Here is a 23,561-nt window from a genome sequence, read left to right on the forward strand (position 1 = left end):
AAGCACCATTTTATATATTTACCATGAAACTGGCCCTCGTGCCAGTGGCACGTAAAAGCACCCACTACACTCTCGGAGTGGTTGGCGTTAGGAAGGGCATCAAGCTGTAGAAACACACACACACACACATACATATATATATATATATATTTTTGTTATTCCTTACTTTATTCGTGTAACTTTTTATCTTTATTTGAATTTTTATCTGAATTATGGCTTGTACTGTAGAGTCCAGTGAAACTAATTCAAACATACCTAATTTAAACATACTTAAGGGTTTAAAAAAATTAAAATATAGTTTATTGTATTGAACGTTGATGAAGTTATATAAGGGCCTGATGATTGGGGTAGTATCTTAAGAGGGGTTCCAGGGAAACACGGAGTGGTTTAGGAACCCGAGGATGTACCTCATGAAACACGTGTTGCCAAGTAATAAAACAGTAGGCATTTAAAATAAAAATTCTTTTTATTTGGTGAGATGTAGGGGTCTACTATCTCTAAATTAAAATATATATAAGTATTTAATCTATTTCTATTCGTATTTTCTACTGAAGAGGAAAAAATCTATTATGAGATTAATTCCGAAATAGATTCAATATAGAAATAACGAACTTTGTATTCAGTAGTGGGTATAATAATATGTGGAAATTGATGATTGAAAAGTCTGTTTTCAGCATATTGATATAGAAATAATTTTCTTTTGCCCTTGTTTATAAGTTGTTTATATATATATATATATATATATATATATATATATATATATATATAACGGAAGGTTTACGAAAATAAACAAAAAACGAAGGCAGGTGGAGTACAAACAAACAAATGTATTAGTATGGCGCTCAGGAATAGAAATAGAACAAGTCTTTTACGTTTTGAGCCTACGCTCTTAGACAGAAAGATACACAGAAAAAAAAACAAGGAGAGAAAAAAAAGGAGAGAAACAAGGAGAGAAAAAAATGCGTGTAGGAGCTAACGATCTATCACGGCGTTCCATGATATATATATATATATATATATATAAATAGTAATTAGGAGATAGAACTGGAAGGAAAGGTGTGGAAACAGAATGAAGAAGGAAAAGGTACAAAGTAATTTCTGCTTTGTCTATAGAAGGGAACTGCTAAATAGATGTGGTCTTCTAAGATATGAAAGAGTAATATGTAATGAATAGAGAGCAGTTGAAAGCTGTGTGGCCTTTCTCAGTATACAAGAAACATGTCCACTATACTGATAGGAAAACAGAAATTAAATAAAGAGTGGTATGTTATGTAGCTAAACAGGTATATATGGTTGTTGTAGGAGTTGTTTCTGTAACATCATGAATTAATTATTTCAATGCTGAACTTCTAACTGAAAGATAGAAAACAAAACCCCTTTAGATTTACCTCACTGACAAGGTTTAATTCTTATGAACTACAGGTTACAATGCCAGGAGCAGAAGAAGCATACATGATATTTAACTATAATAATGGTTTTACTGCCTTAATAATAATAATAATTAGAAGAATAACAAATGACATCATAAACAGTCAAATTTGTTACTTGAGGTCTCTAGATGAAATCTGGAACAATTTGTATAAAACAAAGCACCAATAAAATAGTAATAATAATAATGTTAAAAATGGAGGATATAGCAAACAAGCCTCAGTTTGACTATCAAGCATTGCAGTGCTTGCTTAGATCAGGGATCACAAAACTTTTCAGTAGCACAGGCAACATTTTCTAAAAACAAGACATTATTGATGTACAACAGATGTTAATTTAATGCTATTATTGCACTCCAGTTGATCTACAAAACATATACATATATACATACGTATATACATACATATACATACGTATATACATACATACATACGTATATACATACATACATACGTATATACATACATACATACGTATATACATACATACATACATACGTGTATACATACATACATACGTGTATACATACATACATACGTGTATACATACATACATACGTATAACATACATACATACGTATATACATACATACATACATATATACATACATACATACATACGTGTGTGTGTATGTATATATATATATATATATATATATGTGTGTGTGTGTGTTTTAAAGTTATCTGAATTAAAACCTTCCATCAAAATTTCACATTAATTTATGTTCCAAACATCAACTTAAAGTTATTTTACAAAATTCTTCATTATTTCCAAAATTAATTGAAACAAAGGCACGCATTTCAATAGAAATTTGGTTACAAAACTTAATACGCTCAATCACAAAATGGATAGCTTCTGTTCCAAAGATAACCAAAGAAACTGTTGATGCAAGAATGGAGAAGGAAGATCCAAGCTACCACCACAAAGACTACATCTCAGTCGCATATGCTCTTAGGAGCAATCTTTGGCACAAAATCTATTGATTACATAGTTGAGCTAAACTATCAACTGATTTAGCCATAACATTTACTGGAGTTTACACTATAGCAAGCGCTGGGGTCAGGTGCCTGTTTAATGTTAATTTCACGCCAATCACAGACATCCTGAAAAGACTAACAGCCACTTTTCTTCCTCCTCTAAGTCCTATAAAGATTAACAAACACTGGCATCCACAAATTCACATGCACTTGTGTGTGTGTGTGTGTGTGTGTTAGAAATTAGCCCATCTAAATTAACTTGGATGTGTTGTTTATAATGCCTAGGACTGCAGTAAATGTCCTGAGAAATCTGCATGTGATGACCATAATATGGTGAAGTTATTTGATACAAAAGTATCATCTGCTGGTGCTGATGAAATATTGTCAACCAATATCTGTGATGATTTTTTTTCACATTTGTCATCTAGAAACACATTCCTAGGCATTATAATCAACACATTCAAGTTAGTTTGGATGTGCTAATTAATATTTGTTGCAAAGATTGCTTCTGTTGCTAATCACATATTCACACACACAAATCATCATTATTTAACGTCAGTTTTTTACGCTGGGACAGATTGGATGGTTTGACAGGAGCTGACTAGGCACAAGATTGTGCTAAGTTCTTTTGTCTGCTTTGATTTCTACAGCTGGATGCCCTTCATGCAACCCCAGCACTGGTGAGGTCACCAAGTAATATGCAAGACAAAGATCCCTCAGCTGAGGCCAGTCAAGGGGCACTGGCATTGACCATGCTTGAATGGTGCTTTTTATGTGCCACCGGCACGGGTTCAAGTCCAGTGACACAGGCACCAGTCACGCTCGAATGGAGCTTTTTACGTACCAGTCAGGTAGCACTGGAATCGGCCACAACTATGATTTCACTTGGCTCAACAGGTCTTCTCAAACACAATATATTGCCTGGTGATTGAATGGATACTTTTAAATAGGCCAGTTATGCGACATTGGCATTGGCCACAGCTATGATCTCACTTGGCTTGCTAGGTCTTCTCAAGTACAGCATATCTCCAAAAGTCTCAGCTGCTTGTTGTTGCCGCTATGAGGCCCAGCATTCAAAGGTCATGCTTCACCACCTCATCCTAGGTCTTTTACAGGCTCCCTCCACAGTTAGGGTGTGACACTTCTTCACAGAGCTGTCCTCCATATGCAACACGTCAGTGCAGTAGTCTCTCTTGAAGTTTCTTATGTCCAACTTTTCCCTCAAGGTGCTTACACTCTGTCGTGTATGCACACTGACATTACACATCCAGCAGAGCATACTAGCTTAATTTCTTTCAAGCCTGCACATGTCCTCAGCAGTCACAGCCCATGTTTCAATGCCATGCAGCATGGCTGTGTGCACACATGCATCATACAGCCTACCTTTCATTCTGAGCGAGAGGCCCTTTGTTACCAGCAGAGAGAGGAGCTCTCTGAACTTTGCCCAGCCTATTCTTATTTTAGCAGCTATGTTCTCAGAGCATCCACCTCGCTACTGACTTGGTCACCTAGGTTATGGAGGCTATCAACTACTTCTAGTTTTTACCCCTGGCATGTGATGGAATCTGTTTTCTGTACATGTTTGGTGTTTATTGCCCCTGTGCATCTACCACTCACAAAAACTATCTTACCAGTTAACCTACCTTTGATATTGCTGCACCTTTTATGTGTCCATAGCTTACACAGAGTACATCTTATGGAGTTTCTACCTACACCTTTTCTACAAATCGAGCAGGACCATCTCTCTGAAGGGATTTATGATTCCTCTGCTTTCCTACTTACTAGGACTTGGGTTTTTGTTAGACTGACGCTCAGGCCCTTCGATTCTAGACCCTGCTTCCACACCTGAAACTTCTCTAGTTCTGATAGTGACTCATCTATTAGAGTAAGGTCATAAGCATAGAGGAGTGCCCAGGGGCAGCCTGTCTTGAATTGCTCTGTTATTACCTGGAGAACTATGATGAATGAGTGGGCGCTGAGGACTGATCCTTGGTGAATCCCTACTTCTACTCGGAATTCTTTGCTATACTCGTTGCCAACCCTCACCTTACTGACAGCATCCCTGTACATGGCTTGTACAGCTCTCACCAACCACTCACCTACCCCTAGTTTCTGAATTGACTACCAGATAAGGGATTGGGGAACCCTGTCAAAGGCTTTCTCCATGTCAACGAAAGCCAAGTACTGAGGTTCATCATTGGCTAGAAATTACTCCTGCAACTGTCTTAACTAGAAATATAGCATCAGTAGTGCTTCTCTCTGGCACAAACCCAAACTGCATCTCATCTAAACTAACTCCCTCCCTAATTAGTTGGGCTATGACCCTCTTCGTGGTTTTCATCTCCTGATCCAACAATTTGATACCTCCGTAATTATCACTATCTAATGTGTCACTTTCACCTTTGTAGCAGTTGACTATTGTGCTACTACACCAGTCATTGGGTAAGACTCCATATATCACCTGGTTGACTACAGGGTGACTAGACTATAGCCTACACTGCCAGGTATTTTAAGCATCTCAACAGTGATTCCTGATGGGCTGGGAGCTTTCCCTGTCTTCATACCCTTAATTGCTTTATCTACCAAGGTACTGTCAATTTGAATAGCTGGTCCCTCTGTTGGGTTAACATTTGGCAGATTCTCTTTCTCCCGTTCATTCTCTTCATTTAGCAACCTTTCATAGTGGCATCTCCAAGTCTCTCTCTTTGCAGCATCATTAAATGCAAGTGAGCCATCATCCATGCCAACACTTCTCTCCTATGACATCACAATTCTCTATCGCACTCGGTCTTGCAATACAAAACACTTCAAGTCTCTGGTCCTTATGACACAGAACATTGGTAAATTTTTCTCATCTGCTTCTCCTCTGGTTAAGTAAACCTGCCTACTAGCTTCCCATCCGGCGATCTGCTAGTTCCCTGCTACCACCACACTTCCAGTCCTTCCATGCCTGTTTCTTTTCCCAAATGGCCTTGCCAACTCCATTGTTCCACCACGTTACCTTAGGTTGAGAAAGGACTTTGCACCAGCCACAGATCTGGTCAGTAGCCCTCAACAGGTTGTCCTGTAGGAACCTCCAGTTGTTCTCTACATTATGTGATGCTATAACCTCCTCTTTTTTGTCAAAAGCTTCAAGTAATATGTCTGTCCATTCAGAGAATCCTTAAGCTTCCAGGTTCTTTTCCATGCTGGTCGGCTCCTGGGCAGCCATTTAGTTCTGATCCTGAAGTCACTAACTACTAACCTATGTTGTGGGGTGCATTCTTCACCTGGGAAAGTTTTGGCATTTACAAGTAGCCATTTTCCCCATTTCCTGATGAGAATGTAGTCAGCATATTAGAATATATATATTCTAATATTCCTTAGGTTACTAAACATGTTTTTTTTTAATATTTATAATTACACTTTCATAAGAGTAATTGATGATGATGAATACATCCATATTCATTCCATGTGTCTTTCAAGTAAATATAGAAAAGTTTTTTTATCCACTGTATAAAATAATCTTCATATATAAAGAACAATGGAAAAACCATGCAGTAACAGATGCAAATTAAAATGAGTGTTAATTAGCTCAAGCCTAGAAATTTCTTGATGCAGTGATTATTTAAAAATTTGTTTTTAATGATTTAAGTGAAACTAACAAAAAATATGTAGACATGTAGCCAGTGAAACATAGGTTAGGGACCCCTGATTTAGATCATAGCTTCATAAACTGAAAATAAGCCTTGAGCAGAAAAAGAGAAGAGGCGGCAGCAATAAATGAAGAGGAAGAGTAGTCAATTAAGATGCAGATACCTTCATGATAAATAATCAACAGTTTGTGGTTAAGTGACTCTTGGGTCAGCTATGATCCTTTAGTAATATATAGAATGTCTTGCCAAATTCCTCTTATACAGACTAATGGACAAGACATCATATAGAAACAGTGGTTGTATTTTGTCAGATAAACCAAAATAAACTTGCTCAAAGATAAATCTCCAGTTTCTGTAGCAAAATATTTAAACAACTTTGAAGTACCTTGTTTCTTTAACCCTGTAACATTCAGATTATTCTGTCAAATGCAATTATTTATTCACATTGCTTTGAATTAATCCTGCATTATCTTGTAGTTTTTAGATTTTAAGATTTCAATGATGTGATCATTTGTGTTCACAATGACATTGTAGGGTAGGTATGAGAGGTCAGATATGGCTGGTTTAAATGGTAAAAGGTTAAAGAACTCTATCTAAACCACTCCATAGAAAATGGCAATCGAGATTGGAAAGTACAGAACAGGATTTTAAAATAGAAAGGATGGAGGTTGTTTTTATATACTAAGAGCTGCAAGAGGACAAAATGTACATAGAAGACATGACCTAAGAAAATTTTTTTAAAAAAAGGTAAAAGAATAGGGAGGTTTGGAAGGACTTTTCAGTTAGGAAAAGCTGCAAATGGGAAGAGAAAAAAGAAAAGGGCAGAGGGTAAGGAGATTAATTTAAGACCTTCAAATACTACGTCATCTTCTAAATTTGGTGGTGGTGGTGGTGGCAGGTCTGTGGAGAAAAATACAAATATCGCATCAAAAGACAGTGCTAAATTTGAAGAAATAACAAAATGGGAGGCAAGTTGAGAGAGAAACAACATATAACATAAAATAAACAATTCTGTGTATATATATATATATAAATCATGCAAATAAAATGAACACAAGCTTTACAACAAAAAACGAAAAAAAATTTTACAACAATGACAAAAAACTCCTACAAAATTTACAAATAAAAATAATATTTGTAATTATTTGAGTTTTCTACAAACTAATAATAGTCAACTGGGATTGGTTGTACCGACATTTAATAGACAGAAACTTTTCATGTAGGTAATAACCTTTTGAAATGAAATTTTCAAAATGTTAAAAAGTATTAAATCTAACGAAGCAAAATTGTCACTGTTAGAAGAAATATCTTCTAGTAGAAAGGTTATCATAATAAAATCTAATTTCTTCATTTTTTTCTTCTCTACAACATAAATGTTACACTAAACACAGCAAGTAACTCTAAACAAAGCTCAAGTGAAACCCACAATGCTCTACTACTTTAGATCACATCTGCACACAATCAGGTATGAAAATTGATCAATGATTTCACAAATGAAATGATGAAAGATAAAGATGAAAGTCTGTTCTATAACCAAGGCATGGGAAAATATTTGATGATGACCTCAGATTATATTCAACATTCATCCACCTTGATACATAACAATTGTGAGAACCTGAGATTTGAACTATAGTTTTCAGATTTTCCAAGTCAAGAGTCATTACCTAATATATGTTTCATACAAAGATGAGTCACCATAAAAGTTATTAATGCCTGTGTGAATGTGGTTTGGCCAATCAGCACTGGGTAACTTATTTATGGCTGGTGTAACTTTGCTCTAAGTTGAATTTTCTCACCTTCAAATAACTGTTGACCAAGAAGGTTTTAGAATCAATTTGGTGGGAAAACTTGCATACTTCCTAAGAGCTACACCAGATCTATATTGCTCCCCCGCCCCATACAATAGTCTCTCATCATCTCCTGGCAAATTCAATTTAATCAGAGAGCTACATCAGGATTTGTATGGGACAGTCATTTCTTATCTCTCTTACTTTTCTTATTCACAGGCCTTAACTAGTAGAGTCACTTAACAATATTCATTATATGCAATGATTCATATGCCCTATCACAATATTGATTTAATGAATGTACATATGTAAATATAGTGCAGTGTTAAAATATTTTGAAACTCAAATGAATCTTTGTGTGCTTACTGTCAACACATGCAACCTAACAGCCTGCAAGATGCGAGATCAGCTGGAAGAGATAAAACTAACAACCACACTAAAATGATTTAATATAAAATGATTTTATGGGAATAAATAAACAAAGAAACAAAAAGGCTGATTTTTTGCTCAACATTATTACTATTCTGTTGTGTCTGGGGAGAGTCGTTCTCTTTTAGTGCCTTATTATTTAACACACTCGTTACTATTATAAAAGGTATAAATTAAACTCCAACAAATACCTAAGTACTGAACTCTGATTTTAAAAAAAGTAATGAAATTAAAAGTGAGATTCCTAAATGTTATATATAGTGATAGGGTTAATAGATATAATCATTATAAGCAACAACTCCTTACTTGAATGGAACATGATACCACAAAACTTGACTTTAAAATGATTTAACAGATCCTATCAGAATTAAACATGGCTTGGGTCAATCTCTGGCTGAAATATATTTGATTAATATGTAAGAGACAGACAACACTACTGACAGAGAAATTTTTTTTTGTTTTTTTGGTTGAACAAAAAATAAATTTAGTGAAGAATATTCTCATAACATTGCTAAACTTTCATAATGCATCAGAATGAATATTAAGCTAAAATAATTGCAAGATTAAAAAAATTGCTTAAGAAAACATAAATTCCTACCTATTGCTCCCTGAGGCAGCATTTGAGGGGGTATGTGAATTCCTTGTGCCATGTTGGGAGAAGAAGGGGTGTGACCACCACTTGCTGTTTGGGGAGTTGGCATTGGCCGTGTCATACCCACAGGTGGAGCCGTTTGACCCTGACCACCACTCATGACAGCAGATGTGGCTGCATACCCACTCCCATCTCTTCCGCCACGGCCTCCACCACTTCCACGGCCTCCACCTCCCCCACCACCTTGCATAGCATAGTTGGGAGCATAATGGGAGGGCACAGACGGAGGCGCCACCGGCGGGGCTGGAGTACGGTAGTGGGAAGCACCCTGTGACCGACCTAGCGTACCACATGCACGGACTGTTGGTGGGGTTGGTGGTTTGGATGTAGGGGCTTGAGTGGAAGTCCCACTGCTCATAGAAGCACTACGACCTGACCGTGGATTCAAAGTCTGCACCTGCAAAAGAAACAAAAAAATAGAAAAATTGAGAAAATTGCATAAAATGCCTGCTAAGAACACTTTCTCTCACAACTCTTGGAATATTTTCTATCCTATTTTTGATAAGGGAAAAATTTCCCGAAATAAAATAGGATTATTAAACAACTTATGTAGAGTTGTTTCATGTACTTTATTTAATGTACAATATCATGTACATTTATTTAATGGCATCACTTTACATATAGTGCTTAACATCTCACTTGCATTGCTTAAAGGTCTGCTTAAAAATATTTTTTAAATATCAAAACTTACACAATGTTTAAAAAAAATACAAATTGATATGTACCAATTTTTAGCAAACACTCCAACAGAGACTTCTACTACAGGCCAGGGCCAGGCTGTGCCCTGTGAGTGAATTTGGTAGACAGAAACTATGAAGTTTGTCATACATACACATGTATATATGTGTATGTGTGTAGTCCCACCTCCACCATTTGTCAAACGGGGCTGGTTTGTTTATATCCCCATATTTAGCAGTTCCTCAAAATGAGGAAGATGGAATAAGTATTAGGATTTTTAAAAAAATAAATACTGGGGTTGATATGTTTTACTAAACCCATCGAGGCAGTGCCCCAGCATGGCTGCAGTCCAATGATTAGAACAAATGAAAGGTTTAAAAATGAATGAATATATAGATAGACAATTTAATCTGAGATCACATGACAAACTATATTGCCATTGAGGTAGAGTTGGTAGGCTCATACACAAAACTATTTAAATCAAAGAATAAAAATGTGAACACAATAGCATGCATATTTGGAAAAGCCAAACTCAATACATGAAATCATACCAAATACTTAAATTTCTTTCATTTTCAAATGACAAATACCAATTTACAAAGCTAATAATAATATTTGTGTGCATATGCGTGCACACACACACATATTTAAAAGATGGTTTGTGTATGTTCCTCATGCATTTGAAACTGAGTAGCCAATTTTGATGTATGTGGTATCAAAAGATTCAGTAATCTTTCAGCTACCAAATAAACTTTATTTTCATTTACATATTCTCTGTGTTATCTCAACAACAAGCTATAGTTATTTGAAAGACACTGCTTTACAATGTCCAAGTTTCATTAGAAAGTGAAAATAGTTTCACACTTTGAATTTGAATCAAAATTACAAAGTGTTGCATTACGAGACGATGTGTGAATACTGAAAGTAATGTTTCTCCGAATTAGTCACATCTGTACTATAATAAAGAAAGCTGTTTGTCATCTATCTACTCTTTTTTACTAATAAAATAACCTTGACAACAAAGTTAGGTTGCATAATTTTGAGATAATTTTTGAGCAATATTTTGATTTGCTTCGCATGTTTCACTTTTGTCCAATGTTTCACGCATGTGTAGAATTCTACTCAGACAAACATTTATGAAAATCTACACATAAATATTGCATTAAAATAAGTCACAAACAAAAATATTTCATTACAAGCCATCCATTTCTCTATATGTTATGAGGAAATACAGTCACTCTCTCTCTCTTGCATGCACACATACAAAAACAATGTATGCATATGTACTTATGTATGTGTATATAAAAATGTGTGTGTGTGAGTGAGAGAGTGAGTACCACTTACACATACCTGCAAAAAAAAAAATACACAACACACACTTTTACTTACTATCTCTCTCTCTCTCTCTCTCTCACACACACGTCCATAAACTTTCATTTTCTCCCCTCTTTTTGTTCTCATTTCAATGAAAAAGTCATCTTTTCACATTCTTCTCTCTTTAAAGCATAAAGAAATAAAAACTTTTTTATGGAAACACATGAACAATCTTATGGTCCCAAATGATCGGGTTGACAACTTTCATGCTTCAAACAAAAGAATGACATAAAAGAACTTTCTTTGGCACACCCATGCACACACACGAGGGTAAACTTCTGTACAAATTCTTATTTCTTGCCATGTGCACACGCAAAATTACAGTACAAATCTAATTGAAATTACCTTTTGCTACTCTGTAATTTGTGTTTGTGATGAGTATATTTAAAAACCTGATCTTAGATATAAACTTCAAAGGAAAATTGCACAGAAATTCTGTCCTTTACCTGTTGTTTCTAGCATAACTGTGGTATCACTGCCAGGGACACGGATTGGCTCACATGCCGGTGACACATGAAAAGCACCATTCGGGCATGATCATTGCCAGCGTCACCTTACCGGCACATGAAAGACAACATTTGAGCATGGTCATTGCCAGTGCCGCCGGACTGGTTCCCGTGCAGGTAGCACGTAAAAACATCTTTTGAGTGTGGTTGTTGCCAGAGCCGCCTGATTGGCACCCGTGCCAGTGGCACATAGAAACCACCCACTACACTCTGAGAGTGGTTGGTGTTAGGAAGGGCATCCAGCTGTAGAAACTTGATGCAGCCTCTGGCTCACCAGTCCTCAGTGAAACCGTCCAACCCATGCCAGCATGGAAAGTAGACGTTAAACGATGATAATGACATATATATATATATATATATATATTATATATATATATATACTAGCAAAGATACCCAGCATTGCTCCGGATTAAGAAAAAGGCAAAGCTATTTTATTCTTTCACTTGTTTCAGTCAGGCGGCTATGCTGAAGGTTTGCCTTTAGTCGAAGAAATCGACCCCAGGATTTATTCTTTGTAAGCCTAGTAATTATTCTATCAGTGTGGTTTGCCAAATGGTTAATTACAGGGACACAAACACAGCAACACTGGTTCTTGACAAGGAAGCGGGTACAAACCCAGACACACACAAATACACACACATATATAGAACATATATGTCTATGTGTCTAGATATGTATACATATATATATAGGAATACACACACACACAGACACATAAATATATACACACATATATACGTAGACATTGTTTAAGCCAAATATTGGAAATGAATGACACAGCGTGTATGACAATGGAACACATTTGTGACTATCAGGCAATGTCAATACAAGGGGACAAAGATACATGCATACATACACACACATATATATATATATGTTTGTGTGTGCTTCATTAAAAACATGACTGCATTTAAGTTACATCTTTTTGTGATTTAGATTCTTCATATTTTCATTTTTTTCACAGATGATTGAAACAGTAAAGTTCCTAAATTTATATTCAAATATTTCTAGACCTTTCGTGTCATTTTCAAGAATTGAAATGACAATGTGTGTATGTGTGCATGCACACACAGAGGTCTTTTTGAGTTCCTCTCTACCAAATCCACTCGCAAAATTTTGGTTGGTCTACAGCTTTAGTAGAAGGCATTTGCCTAAAGTGCCATACAGTGGAACTGAACCTGAAACTATGTAGCTGTGAAGCAAACCTCACCACACTGCAAAGCTTGCACCATCTGAGTGGAATTTGGTTATTAAGAACACTGAAGATGCTTGTTATGTGTGTGTGTATTTTATCAATATATATCGGTGGGAAACTGAGAAAATAGTTCTTTATAAATGAAATCCCTTGAGATATTTGTTCTATACAGTTACAAACACTCCCTGGTCACTATTGCCATCAGAAATGCCCTGAACTTGTAACTGGTTCATTAGAAAGATGCAAAATACTATTATTTACCAATTTTGATATAAAATGAAATGAGTAAAAAAAAAAAGTCAAGTGGAAAAAATATTACAGGGAATGTTTGTTTGAAAGCACCAGTTTATCAATTTTTCTAAATGTTTATGTCTTTCACTAATATGCAACACTGAGACTCACACATGTAATACAGTCTTTCACACACTGCCAACTGAATTCCCATTCATGAAGAATTGATCAACCCAATTAATCACATAATTGTGGAGCAAATGTTTTAGACACACAATCAAATTCATATAATAAATCCTATGCAAATATCCCATTTTTTCAACACCTAAGACAGGAGGATAAAGACATGCATAACCTTAAAGAAAGAACTTTAGATAAGAATGTATGTTTTACCTTCATGCCATGTCCAATGTCATCTAAAGTACCATAGTCTATAGGTTTGGCAATATATTTCATAGGACGTTCTACTTGCTCTGGAAATATGATTCCATTCTTTACACCGGGCGGACGAGTAGCGTTGCGGTTTGCAGTCAGAACACCAATTTCCCTCCGAGCAACTTTTTCTTTGTGTATCATAACCATCTGAAATTAATTACAGAAATTAAAATGTTAACTAAGTACTACTAGTAATGCATGATTCAAAACAACCTCACCACTTACATAGGGCCAGTGTTCTTGCGGTTAGCATTTGTAAGTTGTAAAGCTATTAACAAGATTAATGTAGACAAAATTGCAGATCCACTAGGGATAGCTCAACATTAGGCTCTGTAGATATGTTTGTTGTTAGTTAACTAGCTACAGTGAAAGTATAGAGTATGGAAGAAGATCAAAAGTCTTATATCAATTGGCAACAAAGTATTTTTATATATATGGAAGACTGTGTGAAGTGAAATGCAGCATGGCATTCAGCTACAGGCACTGAATATGAAAGATTTGTGAAGACTGGAGCAAGCAAGAATAGTGGTTGTAGAGAGTGAATAGTTCTTATAAACATAAGCCAATGTTTACAAGAGCAACATTGTACATAAAATGGATTTAAAAATTAGGAGGATGATAAGTATGCCTTTTCGAAAATAGCTGTCCATCCACCTTCTTAAGCATGTGAAGTCTTGATGAAGTCAGAGAGTGTGAGACCTATTTTTTTATAATGATAATTGACCTTTTTTCATAGCCATATTTCTGATAAAATACACTACTTTTGTTTTAATTAATGAAAACTTCACAACAGTAACTTTAAATGAAATTCCAATGGAAAGTTTTGATTTAGCTCAGTTTAAAACAGAGTTTGTATTACTGAAGTAGAGGTGATCTTAGATGGGATAGTATCAAAAAATTAAATAGTATTTCCAGTATATCTAAATATCTTGTTACCTGTGCTAGATGGTTAACGTTTGACTCCATCTCAACAAGTTGGCCCTGTTGCAGGTCCATTAGTTTCAAAAAGCTGGCAGCTAAATTGTTGATTTGGTAGGCTACACTGGCAAGGGAGTGAGTTGTGTAGTTTTTGGTTTCTTCAAGAGCTTTAACTTTGTCATCGGACTGAAAATAAAATAAAATCATTAAAACACTTTAAAATCATAATTACCAAGGATTTAATGACAAATATTACAATTTAAGTCTGTTTACATTTAAAACAGTTTTAAAACAGATATTTAGAGGAACTTAGGAAAAATAACTTCTGCAATATTAAGTAGAACTTTGGAATAAAAAAAATGATAATTGAAGAGTTAACCCTTTTTTAAAAATATATTTCTGTTGAAATACACTGCCTTTGTTTCAATTAATTCTGAAAATAATTAAGAATTTAGTAAAATATCTGACATTTTATAGTTGACATTTGGAACATAGGTTAACATGAAACTCTGACAGATGGTTTTAATTTAGATGACTTTAAAACAGTAAGATTTTTATCACAGACTTAAGGATGGTCTCAGATGGGCTGGTATCAAAAGGGTTAAATAAATATTAAGTTCTGAATCCTAAGACAGATTACAAGAGAAAAAAAAGAATGTGAAATGAACTGGAGATGGTTGGAAATGGCACATTTGAAATATTTCAGAAGTGGAATAACATATCCTGTTAATGTTAAATGGCTGACAAATTACTGTGTGGAGATAAAGTAGTACAGTTCAATTAGAAACAATAAGATTTCATCATAATCATAATTTTAATGTCCAATTTTTCATGCTTGCATAGGTCAGACAAGTTTGAGGCATGTTTTTTTCTATGGGCAAATGCTCTTGCTGTTGCCAACCTTCACATTTCCAAGCAATTTCCAAATGGCTTAACACGTTTCCTTAGAAGAGTGAAAACAAATAACACCACTTCCGTAATGAAGACACAATGCCAAAAGAAGACACAAACATACATACAAAAAAAAAAGTCATAGTCTTCTTTCAGTTTTCATCCACAAAATTTCTTTCATAGGACTTGGGTTGGTGAAGGTTATAGAAGACATTTGCCCAGGGTGCCATGCAGTGGGAATGAATCCAAAACCATGTGACTGGGAAGTAAATTTCTTACTGCTGTTCCAGGTGGCGTCGTGTGTGTGTGGATCCATGTGGGGCTCGGGAGGGAGAGTTGTCCTTTAAACAAACCCGGAACCTACGTGATCTTCTGGTCCATAGCACCTTCTCCTCTCCACCCCCCCAGCCCCACACGGATCCTTCCCATGCTCCAGATCCCACAGCAACACCTGCCCGTTCATCACTAACACTACTTCTCTTACTGGTTCTAATCAGCAAGCTCTTCACATAACAAATTCCTTCTCTTGCACTTCTAACCTCATATACTGTATTAAATGCAACCTCTGTGGTAAACTATATGTAGGTCAAACGCGCGCCAACTGGCTGACCAGTTCACCGAACATCTAAGGGATGTTTGTCTACGTCCGAACATACCTGTCGCCCGCCACTTCCGCCTCTAACATCTCCGTCTTTGGCCTCACCCTACCCCACACACACATGACTCCGCCTGGAACAGCGGTATATCTTTAATCTATGGACAGCTATCCCCTACAGACTAAACACAACCCTCCTATTGACTGCTTCTACACCTCCTGCAACAAGCAACCTTATCTCATTTTTCATTTTTACCTGTAATTGCGCATTTATATTGCATTAACTTCCTTATCTCCTTTCAACCTTAATTTTTATATTTTATTGTTTCTATAAATTATTGTTTTTATTTCTATATACACACACATACATACGTACATATCCACGAATGCACATATACCTCCCACACACACATACATGCACATATACAAACACATATACAACCACATATGCCCACGTGCACACACACATACAAGAATGCACAGATACCTATCCCACACAACCCCCTACACACACAGACACATACACACACATACATACACAATATATGCATACACGCATGCACACATGAATGCACACATACCTAAGTCACAACCCCACGTATATATACCCACATACGCGCACACAACTACATGCAGATACACATGTACACGCACATACATACACGCGCAAAAAACGCACCTATACCCTCGTTCACACACATGCACACACAAAATACACATACTCACACATGTATATACACACGCACACACATGCAAATGAACCCACACACCACACATACATACACGCACACAATTATACATACATGTACACACACACATACGCACATACAAGCACACACACACACACACAGAGTAAAGTGCAGTTACTCTCCACACACACAACCCCTACACATACACACATTGCAAACAAAACACACTACATATACATAGATGCACACACACACATACTTCAAACTACAAGTAACTTCTACTGACCATTCACCTAGGAACATGTATATGTAGACAAACAGGCAGCCACTCCTACCAAAATTCTTACTACAAATTCTTCCTATGACCTTAAAGGATACTAGCCCAACCACACACATACCTCCTTCTCTTGCACTCTCCTGTCTTTGAAAGAACTTTTTCTTCACCCATTCCCTTCCGGTCATTTCAATATGTGACTGTGTGTGTATTATTGGCAATTTTCTTTCCTTGGATCTTTCCTTTTTCTATGTTTCTGACCAAAGAGCTCCGCTTGAAACGTTAAATCTTTATTCTTTCTTTCCTTTCCTGAGCATCCAACAACACTATACTTGTAACACATCCTCGTGCTGTTGTGTTTTCTCTTTGTTCATGTTTGGATTAACTATATATACCGCACGCTCACATGGACCCTGGCCTTCTGACTGACTTAGATAACCAATTCCTGGAATTTTTACACCTGCGGATTACTGTTACCATTCATCCAAAGTACGCCACTCTAATCGTGATTGGAAATCATCAAAAATTTGTCTGTGACTCTTCCACTTTTTCTCGTCCTCTTTTCACTTTTCTCTTTTTGTCGCCACCATTTACACCTACACGGACATTCACACCCTCTCACCATGCCTGACCTCCACCATCCGTTCCACCTGCTCCCTACTTCACTCTCTTGACCACCAACTTCTCCAGGCTTACCTCCTCCTCTCCTCCCTCTGCCCTCCACCCTTCACCCAACCCATTCTCCGCTTCATTCTTAATCTCAACCATCAACTCCACAATTTCCTCATACACACAAAAAACTCCACCACCTCCTCAACCTTTCACCTCTTTCCTCTCCCACACCCTACACTTCAGCTCTTCCGACCCCTCCCAATCCCTCATCCACCATGCCCCTCCACAGACCCATACACACCCCATCCTGACTTTCCCACCCCTACCCCACCTTCACCCAACCATTCCAACGTTCCTCCCCACCCCTCAGCACACCCTCTTCCTGACCACACCCACCCCACCACTCTGCTCCCTCGCACTGCTACTATACCACGCAACTTCCCCCTCTCCGCTGCAGGCGCTTACTCCTCTGTAGGGAACTCCGCTTCATGCCTCTCACACCCCACTGCGACGAATTTGAAACCTGCACCAATATGAGCCAGTTCCTGCGCCGCATCAAACTATGTGCATTTTTCCACACGTCTACACAACTTCATGACAATTGAGATTGCTTTTCAGAGCTGGGGCGCCGCCCATCCAACTGGATGCTGCCTCCTGGCCAATTCAGCAACCTAGACTTGTTCATGCACTACTGCATGCGTTGGTAAACTGATTCATTTTCAAAAAAAGATCCCTCCGAGCCAACCTCACCCTTGCTGAATCAATTGCCCTTCACGACGTCTGTCGCCACAATGACATCGTCATCAAACCGGCAGACAAAGGTGGGGCAGTGGTGGTGTGGCACGTGGAGCTATAAAGAGAGGAAGCGCTCAGCCAACTTCAAAATCCCCTCTTCTATCACCTCCTCCCACCAACAGCGAGTGTCCTCCACCATCCATGACCTCATCTCCTCTTCTGCTCTCCTCCCCACCGCCACCAACCTCATCTTCCGAACAGCCTGTACCTTCACCATCTATTTCCTTCCCAAAATACATAAACCCAACAACCCTGGCCGCCCTATCGTTTCTGCCTGTAATTGTTCCACCAAACTCATTTCCAAATACCTTGATTGCATCCTGTCCCCTTTAGTTGCTGCCCTCCCATTCCACATACATGACGCTAATCATGCCCTTTGCCTCTTCAATTCCTTTCCCTTCCCTCCCGGCCCCTCATACCTCCTCTTCACCTTGGACATCAAATCCCTATACACGGTGATTTCCCACGACAGTCTCTTAGCCCTCCAATACTTCCTCGACTGTCGCCCTGACCCCACACATCCACCCTTCTCTGCCAGGCAGAGCTTGTCCTCACCCTCAACTGCTTTACGATCGCCGGGTAAACCTACCAACAGGAGTCTGGTGTTGCGATGGGATCGAGAATGGGCCCCAATTTCGCCAACCTCTTTGTTGGTTACATTGAGGCCCAAGCATTCTCCCAATTCTCTGAGCCAACCCCAGAGCTACACGGTCGCTACAAAGACTGTATAGGTGCCACCTCCCTCTCCCGTGAACAACTCTGACACTTCATCTCTTTCCTCTCTAACTTCCACCCTTCTCTCCAATTCACTTCTATCTCTAAAACCTCTGTTAACTTCCTTGATATCTCTCTTACTATTGACCACCCCTCCCACACTCATCACCTCTGCCTTCTTCAAACCCACAGATTCCCAGCTCTACCTCAACTTCTCCTCCTCCCATCCTTTCCACACCAAACGGGCCATCCCCTACTCCCAGTTCCTCCGCCTCCGACGCTTGTGCAGCCAGGACCAGGATTTTGAGACCTAGTCCCAATACCTTGCCCACCTGTTCAGGTATCGAAGGTACTCCTCAATCCTTGTCCAAAATGCCCTTGCCCGCGCTCGATGAATCAATCGCACCACCACCCTTCTCCTTCCTCTCACCAACCCCCTAACCGCATCCCTTTCCCACCCCTCCACTCTTACCTTTCATCAGAGGATACTATGGGCCTTCCATCGTCTCAAGCTCAATCCCACCATCTGCACCATTTTCCCCAACCCACCCTTGTCCTTTAAATGCGCCCGGAAACTATGTGATCTTCTGGTCTGTAGCACCTTCTCTTCTTCCTCCCCAGCCCCACATGGATCCTTCCTGTGCTCCAGATCCCACTGCAACACCTGCCCGTTCATAACCAACACTACTTCTCTCACTGATATATCAGCAAACTCTTCACATAACAAATTCCTTCTCTTGAACTTCTTCTAGCCTCATATACTGTATTAGATGCAACCTCTGCGGTAAACTATATGTAGGTCAGACAGGCTGCCGACTGGCTGACCAGTTCACTGAACATCTAAGCGATGTTCGTCTACGTTTGAACACGCCCGTCGCCCGCCACTTCCGTTTGGCCAACCATTCCCCTCTAACATCTCCGTCTTTGGCCTCGCTCTACACCACGGATCCACAACTCCGCCTGGGACAGTGGTATATCTTTAATCTATGGACAACTATCCCCTGTGGACTAAGCACAACCCCCTCCGCCAATTGACTGCCTCTACACCTCCTGCAACAAGATATCTTATTTCATTTTTACTTGTAATTGCACCATTTATATTGCATTAACTTCCTTATCACCTTTCAACCTTAATTTTTATATTTTATTGTTTTTATTGTAATGTTTTTATTTCTATATACAAGCACACATACACAAACATACGTACATATCCACGACCGCGCATATACCTCCCATCTTGAAAAATGGCAAAATTGTTGGCAGTTGACATCCGAGATAATTTTAGTAACAAATCAAACAGGTAAGAAGCATTAAGAATTTCGATTCTAGTGTTTATCCATAATGTTATTGCTTTTACACCTCAATTTACCTACCCATAAAAGTCAAATTTAATCAGAAAGATTAGCTAAAATTACATAACTATAAACCACTGGTATATAAGCACCAACTGACAAAATTTCAAATCCGTATGTAAAAAGGTGAAGTCATAAGCAAATATTGTGGACACCCCTCTTGAACCTGAATAATTCGAAATAATGTGAACAAATAAGCATTACAAATGAGAGATGAACCCACACCTGAAAAGATAATGGGGTCAGCTAACCATTATACCATAGCAACACTTCAGTTTTTCTCCATTTATTTTAGAAGTTTTGCTTTATGAGATGGAGACAAAAATCAACACTGCTCAATAGACTGGCTAGTTAAAAAGAAAAATAAGGGATCAGAAAATATAGATATCATCATGGAAGTCGATTCTATTGAGATCGCTACTGTGCAATATTTCTTGTAGTTTTTCAATGTCCTGTCTTCTATGCTTACATGAATCAAATGGAGTTTTATTGAGAAAGATTTTCTTTGGCAAGATGCTCTACCTGTAGACAACCTTAACCTCTTTCCAAGAAAGGAATATATCCCCATGGTCAGACAAATTTTCACTGAATTTGGAGATTAATGACAATACTTGTATGACAGTGACAGACATTTACAACTATCAGGCAAAGGCAAGCAAGACAAAAAAGACACATACATACTCATCACACACACAAACGTACATTTATACGAATGTGTTATATATGCACACACATATAACAAATAAGCATTACATTACATCTGAACACTAAAGGGTTAAAGTGGACTGTGATAAAGGCAGCCATGAACTAAGTGTTAAACTAGCTAATGAAATATGTCTCATCTTTACATCATCAGGCTTTTAAAATAGATGCTTTCTTCAGAATTAGTGGTACTAATATGAAGATCATCTCCAGCAATTTTATAACAAGTTAGCATGATAAAACCATGCCAGTCTTGTGTGATTTGATATCGAAAGAGTTAACATGATATTTTCTTTATATGAAACTAGCAGTATCGCCCGGCGTTGCTCGGGTTTGTAAGGGAAATAACTATATAAGCATTTTTAGAGAGTTACTTTACTTATATAAACCAAGCAAAAAATGCATTAAAAATGCGAAAAAATGATGGTAAATTTTTTTTTTGATCGTAGACGCGCGCTAATACCCAGAAGGGCTCGATATGAATCACGACTATAAGATACCCGCTTTTGGTTAAACTGCACCACAAAATGTGGGAGTAGTTAGGAATCTAAATCGGAGGAGACAGACTCTCACACACACAACTTCGGTTTTATATATAAAGATATTTCATCACAAAATTCCAAAAGAGAACGCTTTAGCTATAACTGTAAAACACCAGAATTATCTCCCAGACAATTAATTAATTAAAAAATGCAAATTAACTGGTCATCATTTTTCCATAAATAAGGTGAAGGTTATAATAATTATAGCTTTACAATAAAAATTTAGATATTTTTGTGAATATGATGAGTAGGATTTTTGTACTCTGATACAAATCAGTTGAAGTTATTTTACTGATCCAGGGGGATGAAATATAAAATAAATCTTGGTGGAATTTGAACTCCAAATAGAAAATAATAAAAACATACAATAATGAGAGACATTGTAAATACTGAAACAGACCTACTGGAAGAGCTGAACAATATACCTACAGCTTGCCAAGCAATCACAAAATGTTTTTAGTTTAATTTTCATTAACGATAATGATTTGAAATAAATATATTTCCAAATAAAATTTGTGTACCTTTGTGTATATGATATATGCATCAGTGAACATGAATGAAAAAATTACATCAATTCATTTTAACTAAAATATCTCTAACAAAGAGTAAAGTGGGAACAATGCCTGATAAGTTCTCACAATGTTATTTCCTAAGTATAAAAATGGTTCCATCAAAATCGTAACTACATAGCATAAATAATTAGCTTTGCTGAAGAGAGGTGGGGGACATCACTGAATACTTCATCTCTTGGAGGTGAAGCAAGGAACATTACACTGGAGTGATTCTTCATATCCTTCCTATTTCTCAAGTCAATGGAAAGGTTTGAAATCAACACTGAAGCATAACATCAATTATATAATGTCTTTGTTGGCTATACCAGTACCTGCAAGGTACATACCTATTTATAGCTAGATGTACTGGGTCCTTAAAAATATATTTACTAAGAAATTTCAGTAAATTACTTTTTTTCTGTTTGTTTTATGGTGGAAAACTGAGTAGATAAAGCTATAAATAATAACATGTAGAATAGTGGCTGAAAAAAGAAAACATTTGCTTGAACAAATGAGAGATGAACCCACACCTGAAAAGATAATGGGGTGAGCCAACCATTATACCATAGCAACACTTCAGTTTTTCTCCATTTATTTTAGAAGTTTTGCTTTATGAGCTGGAGACAAAAATCAACACTGCTCAATAGACTGGCTAGTTAAAAAGAAAACTAAGGGATCAGAAAATATAGATATCATCATGGAAGTCGATTCTATTGAGATCGCTACTGTGCAAGATTCAATTTTTGTCCATATTTCTTGTAGTTTTTCAATGTCCTGTCTTCTATGCTTACATGAATCAAATGAAGTTTTATTGAGAAAGATTTTCTTTGGCAAGATGCTCTACCTGTAGACAACTTTAACCTCTTTCCAAGAAAGGAATATATATCCCCATGGTCAGACAAATTTTCACTGAATTTGGAGATTAATGACAATACTTGTATGACAGTGACAGACATTTACAACTATCAGGCAAAGGCAAGCAAGACAAAAAAGACACATACATACTCATCACACACACAAACGTACATTTATACGAATATGTTATATATGCACACACATATACATACACACACACACACACAATAATTTCCTTTCAGCTGCTCTCCACCAGATCTACTCAAGTCTTTGATTGGCCAGAGGCTTAAGTAGGAAACAATTGGTCAAGGTACTATGCAGAGAGACTGAACCTGAAACCATGTGGTTGTGAAGCAAACTCTGTAACCATATAGCCAAGCCTGCACATTGTATATTTTAGGCTAAGAACAATTAACGATTCTTCTACAACAAATATTTGTTCATAGATTATAGAAAAGAAGAGCTGGAGAGGACCTAATCAAAGAGTATTACATTTTCCTTACAGCCACTTTGTAACGTTACTGCAATCAGTAAATTGTAAGCTGTTTAGAAGTTGGTGTAAAATACGTCAGGGTGCTTGCTTTAGCAAACACACTATGCAGCTACCTAACAGCTCAAATTTCACTGACAGTAAATAACGCAGCAATACCAAAGAAAGAATGAAGAATTATAACCATGCAACAATGAAATATGATTAAAAGTTGTTAAAACAGAAAGTGTGTAATCAGAGGAATTAGACTTACA

At 37.4% G+C, this 23,561-nt stretch overlaps 1 protein-coding gene across 3 annotated transcripts in view; it reads right to left on the reverse strand.

Moving 5' to 3' along the window:
- The window catches only part of LOC115216754 (abl interactor 1), a 49,319-nt gene that overhangs the window by 9,788 nt on the left and 15,970 nt on the right, over positions 1-23,561 (reverse strand). For 2 of the 3 annotated variants that reach the window (XM_029786312.2, XM_036506451.1), the window contains exons 2-5: positions 14,264-14,431; positions 13,286-13,474; positions 8,855-9,305; positions 6,890-6,940 (exon numbers count right to left, since the gene is read on the reverse strand). In XM_029786312.2, coding sequence (XP_029642172.1) covers positions 6,890-6,940; positions 8,855-9,305; positions 13,286-13,474; positions 14,264-14,431 — 859 coding nt within the window. The remainder of the gene's footprint in view (positions 1-6,889; positions 6,941-8,854; positions 9,306-13,285; positions 13,475-14,263; positions 14,432-23,561) is intronic. The other variant, XM_029786313.2, reaches the window with a different exon arrangement.

Source organism: Octopus sinensis, linkage group LG10 (genome assembly GCF_006345805.1).
Source record: "Octopus sinensis linkage group LG10, ASM634580v1, whole genome shotgun sequence".
NCBI classification, from domain to species: Eukaryota; Metazoa; Mollusca; class Cephalopoda; order Octopoda; family Octopodidae; genus Octopus; species Octopus sinensis.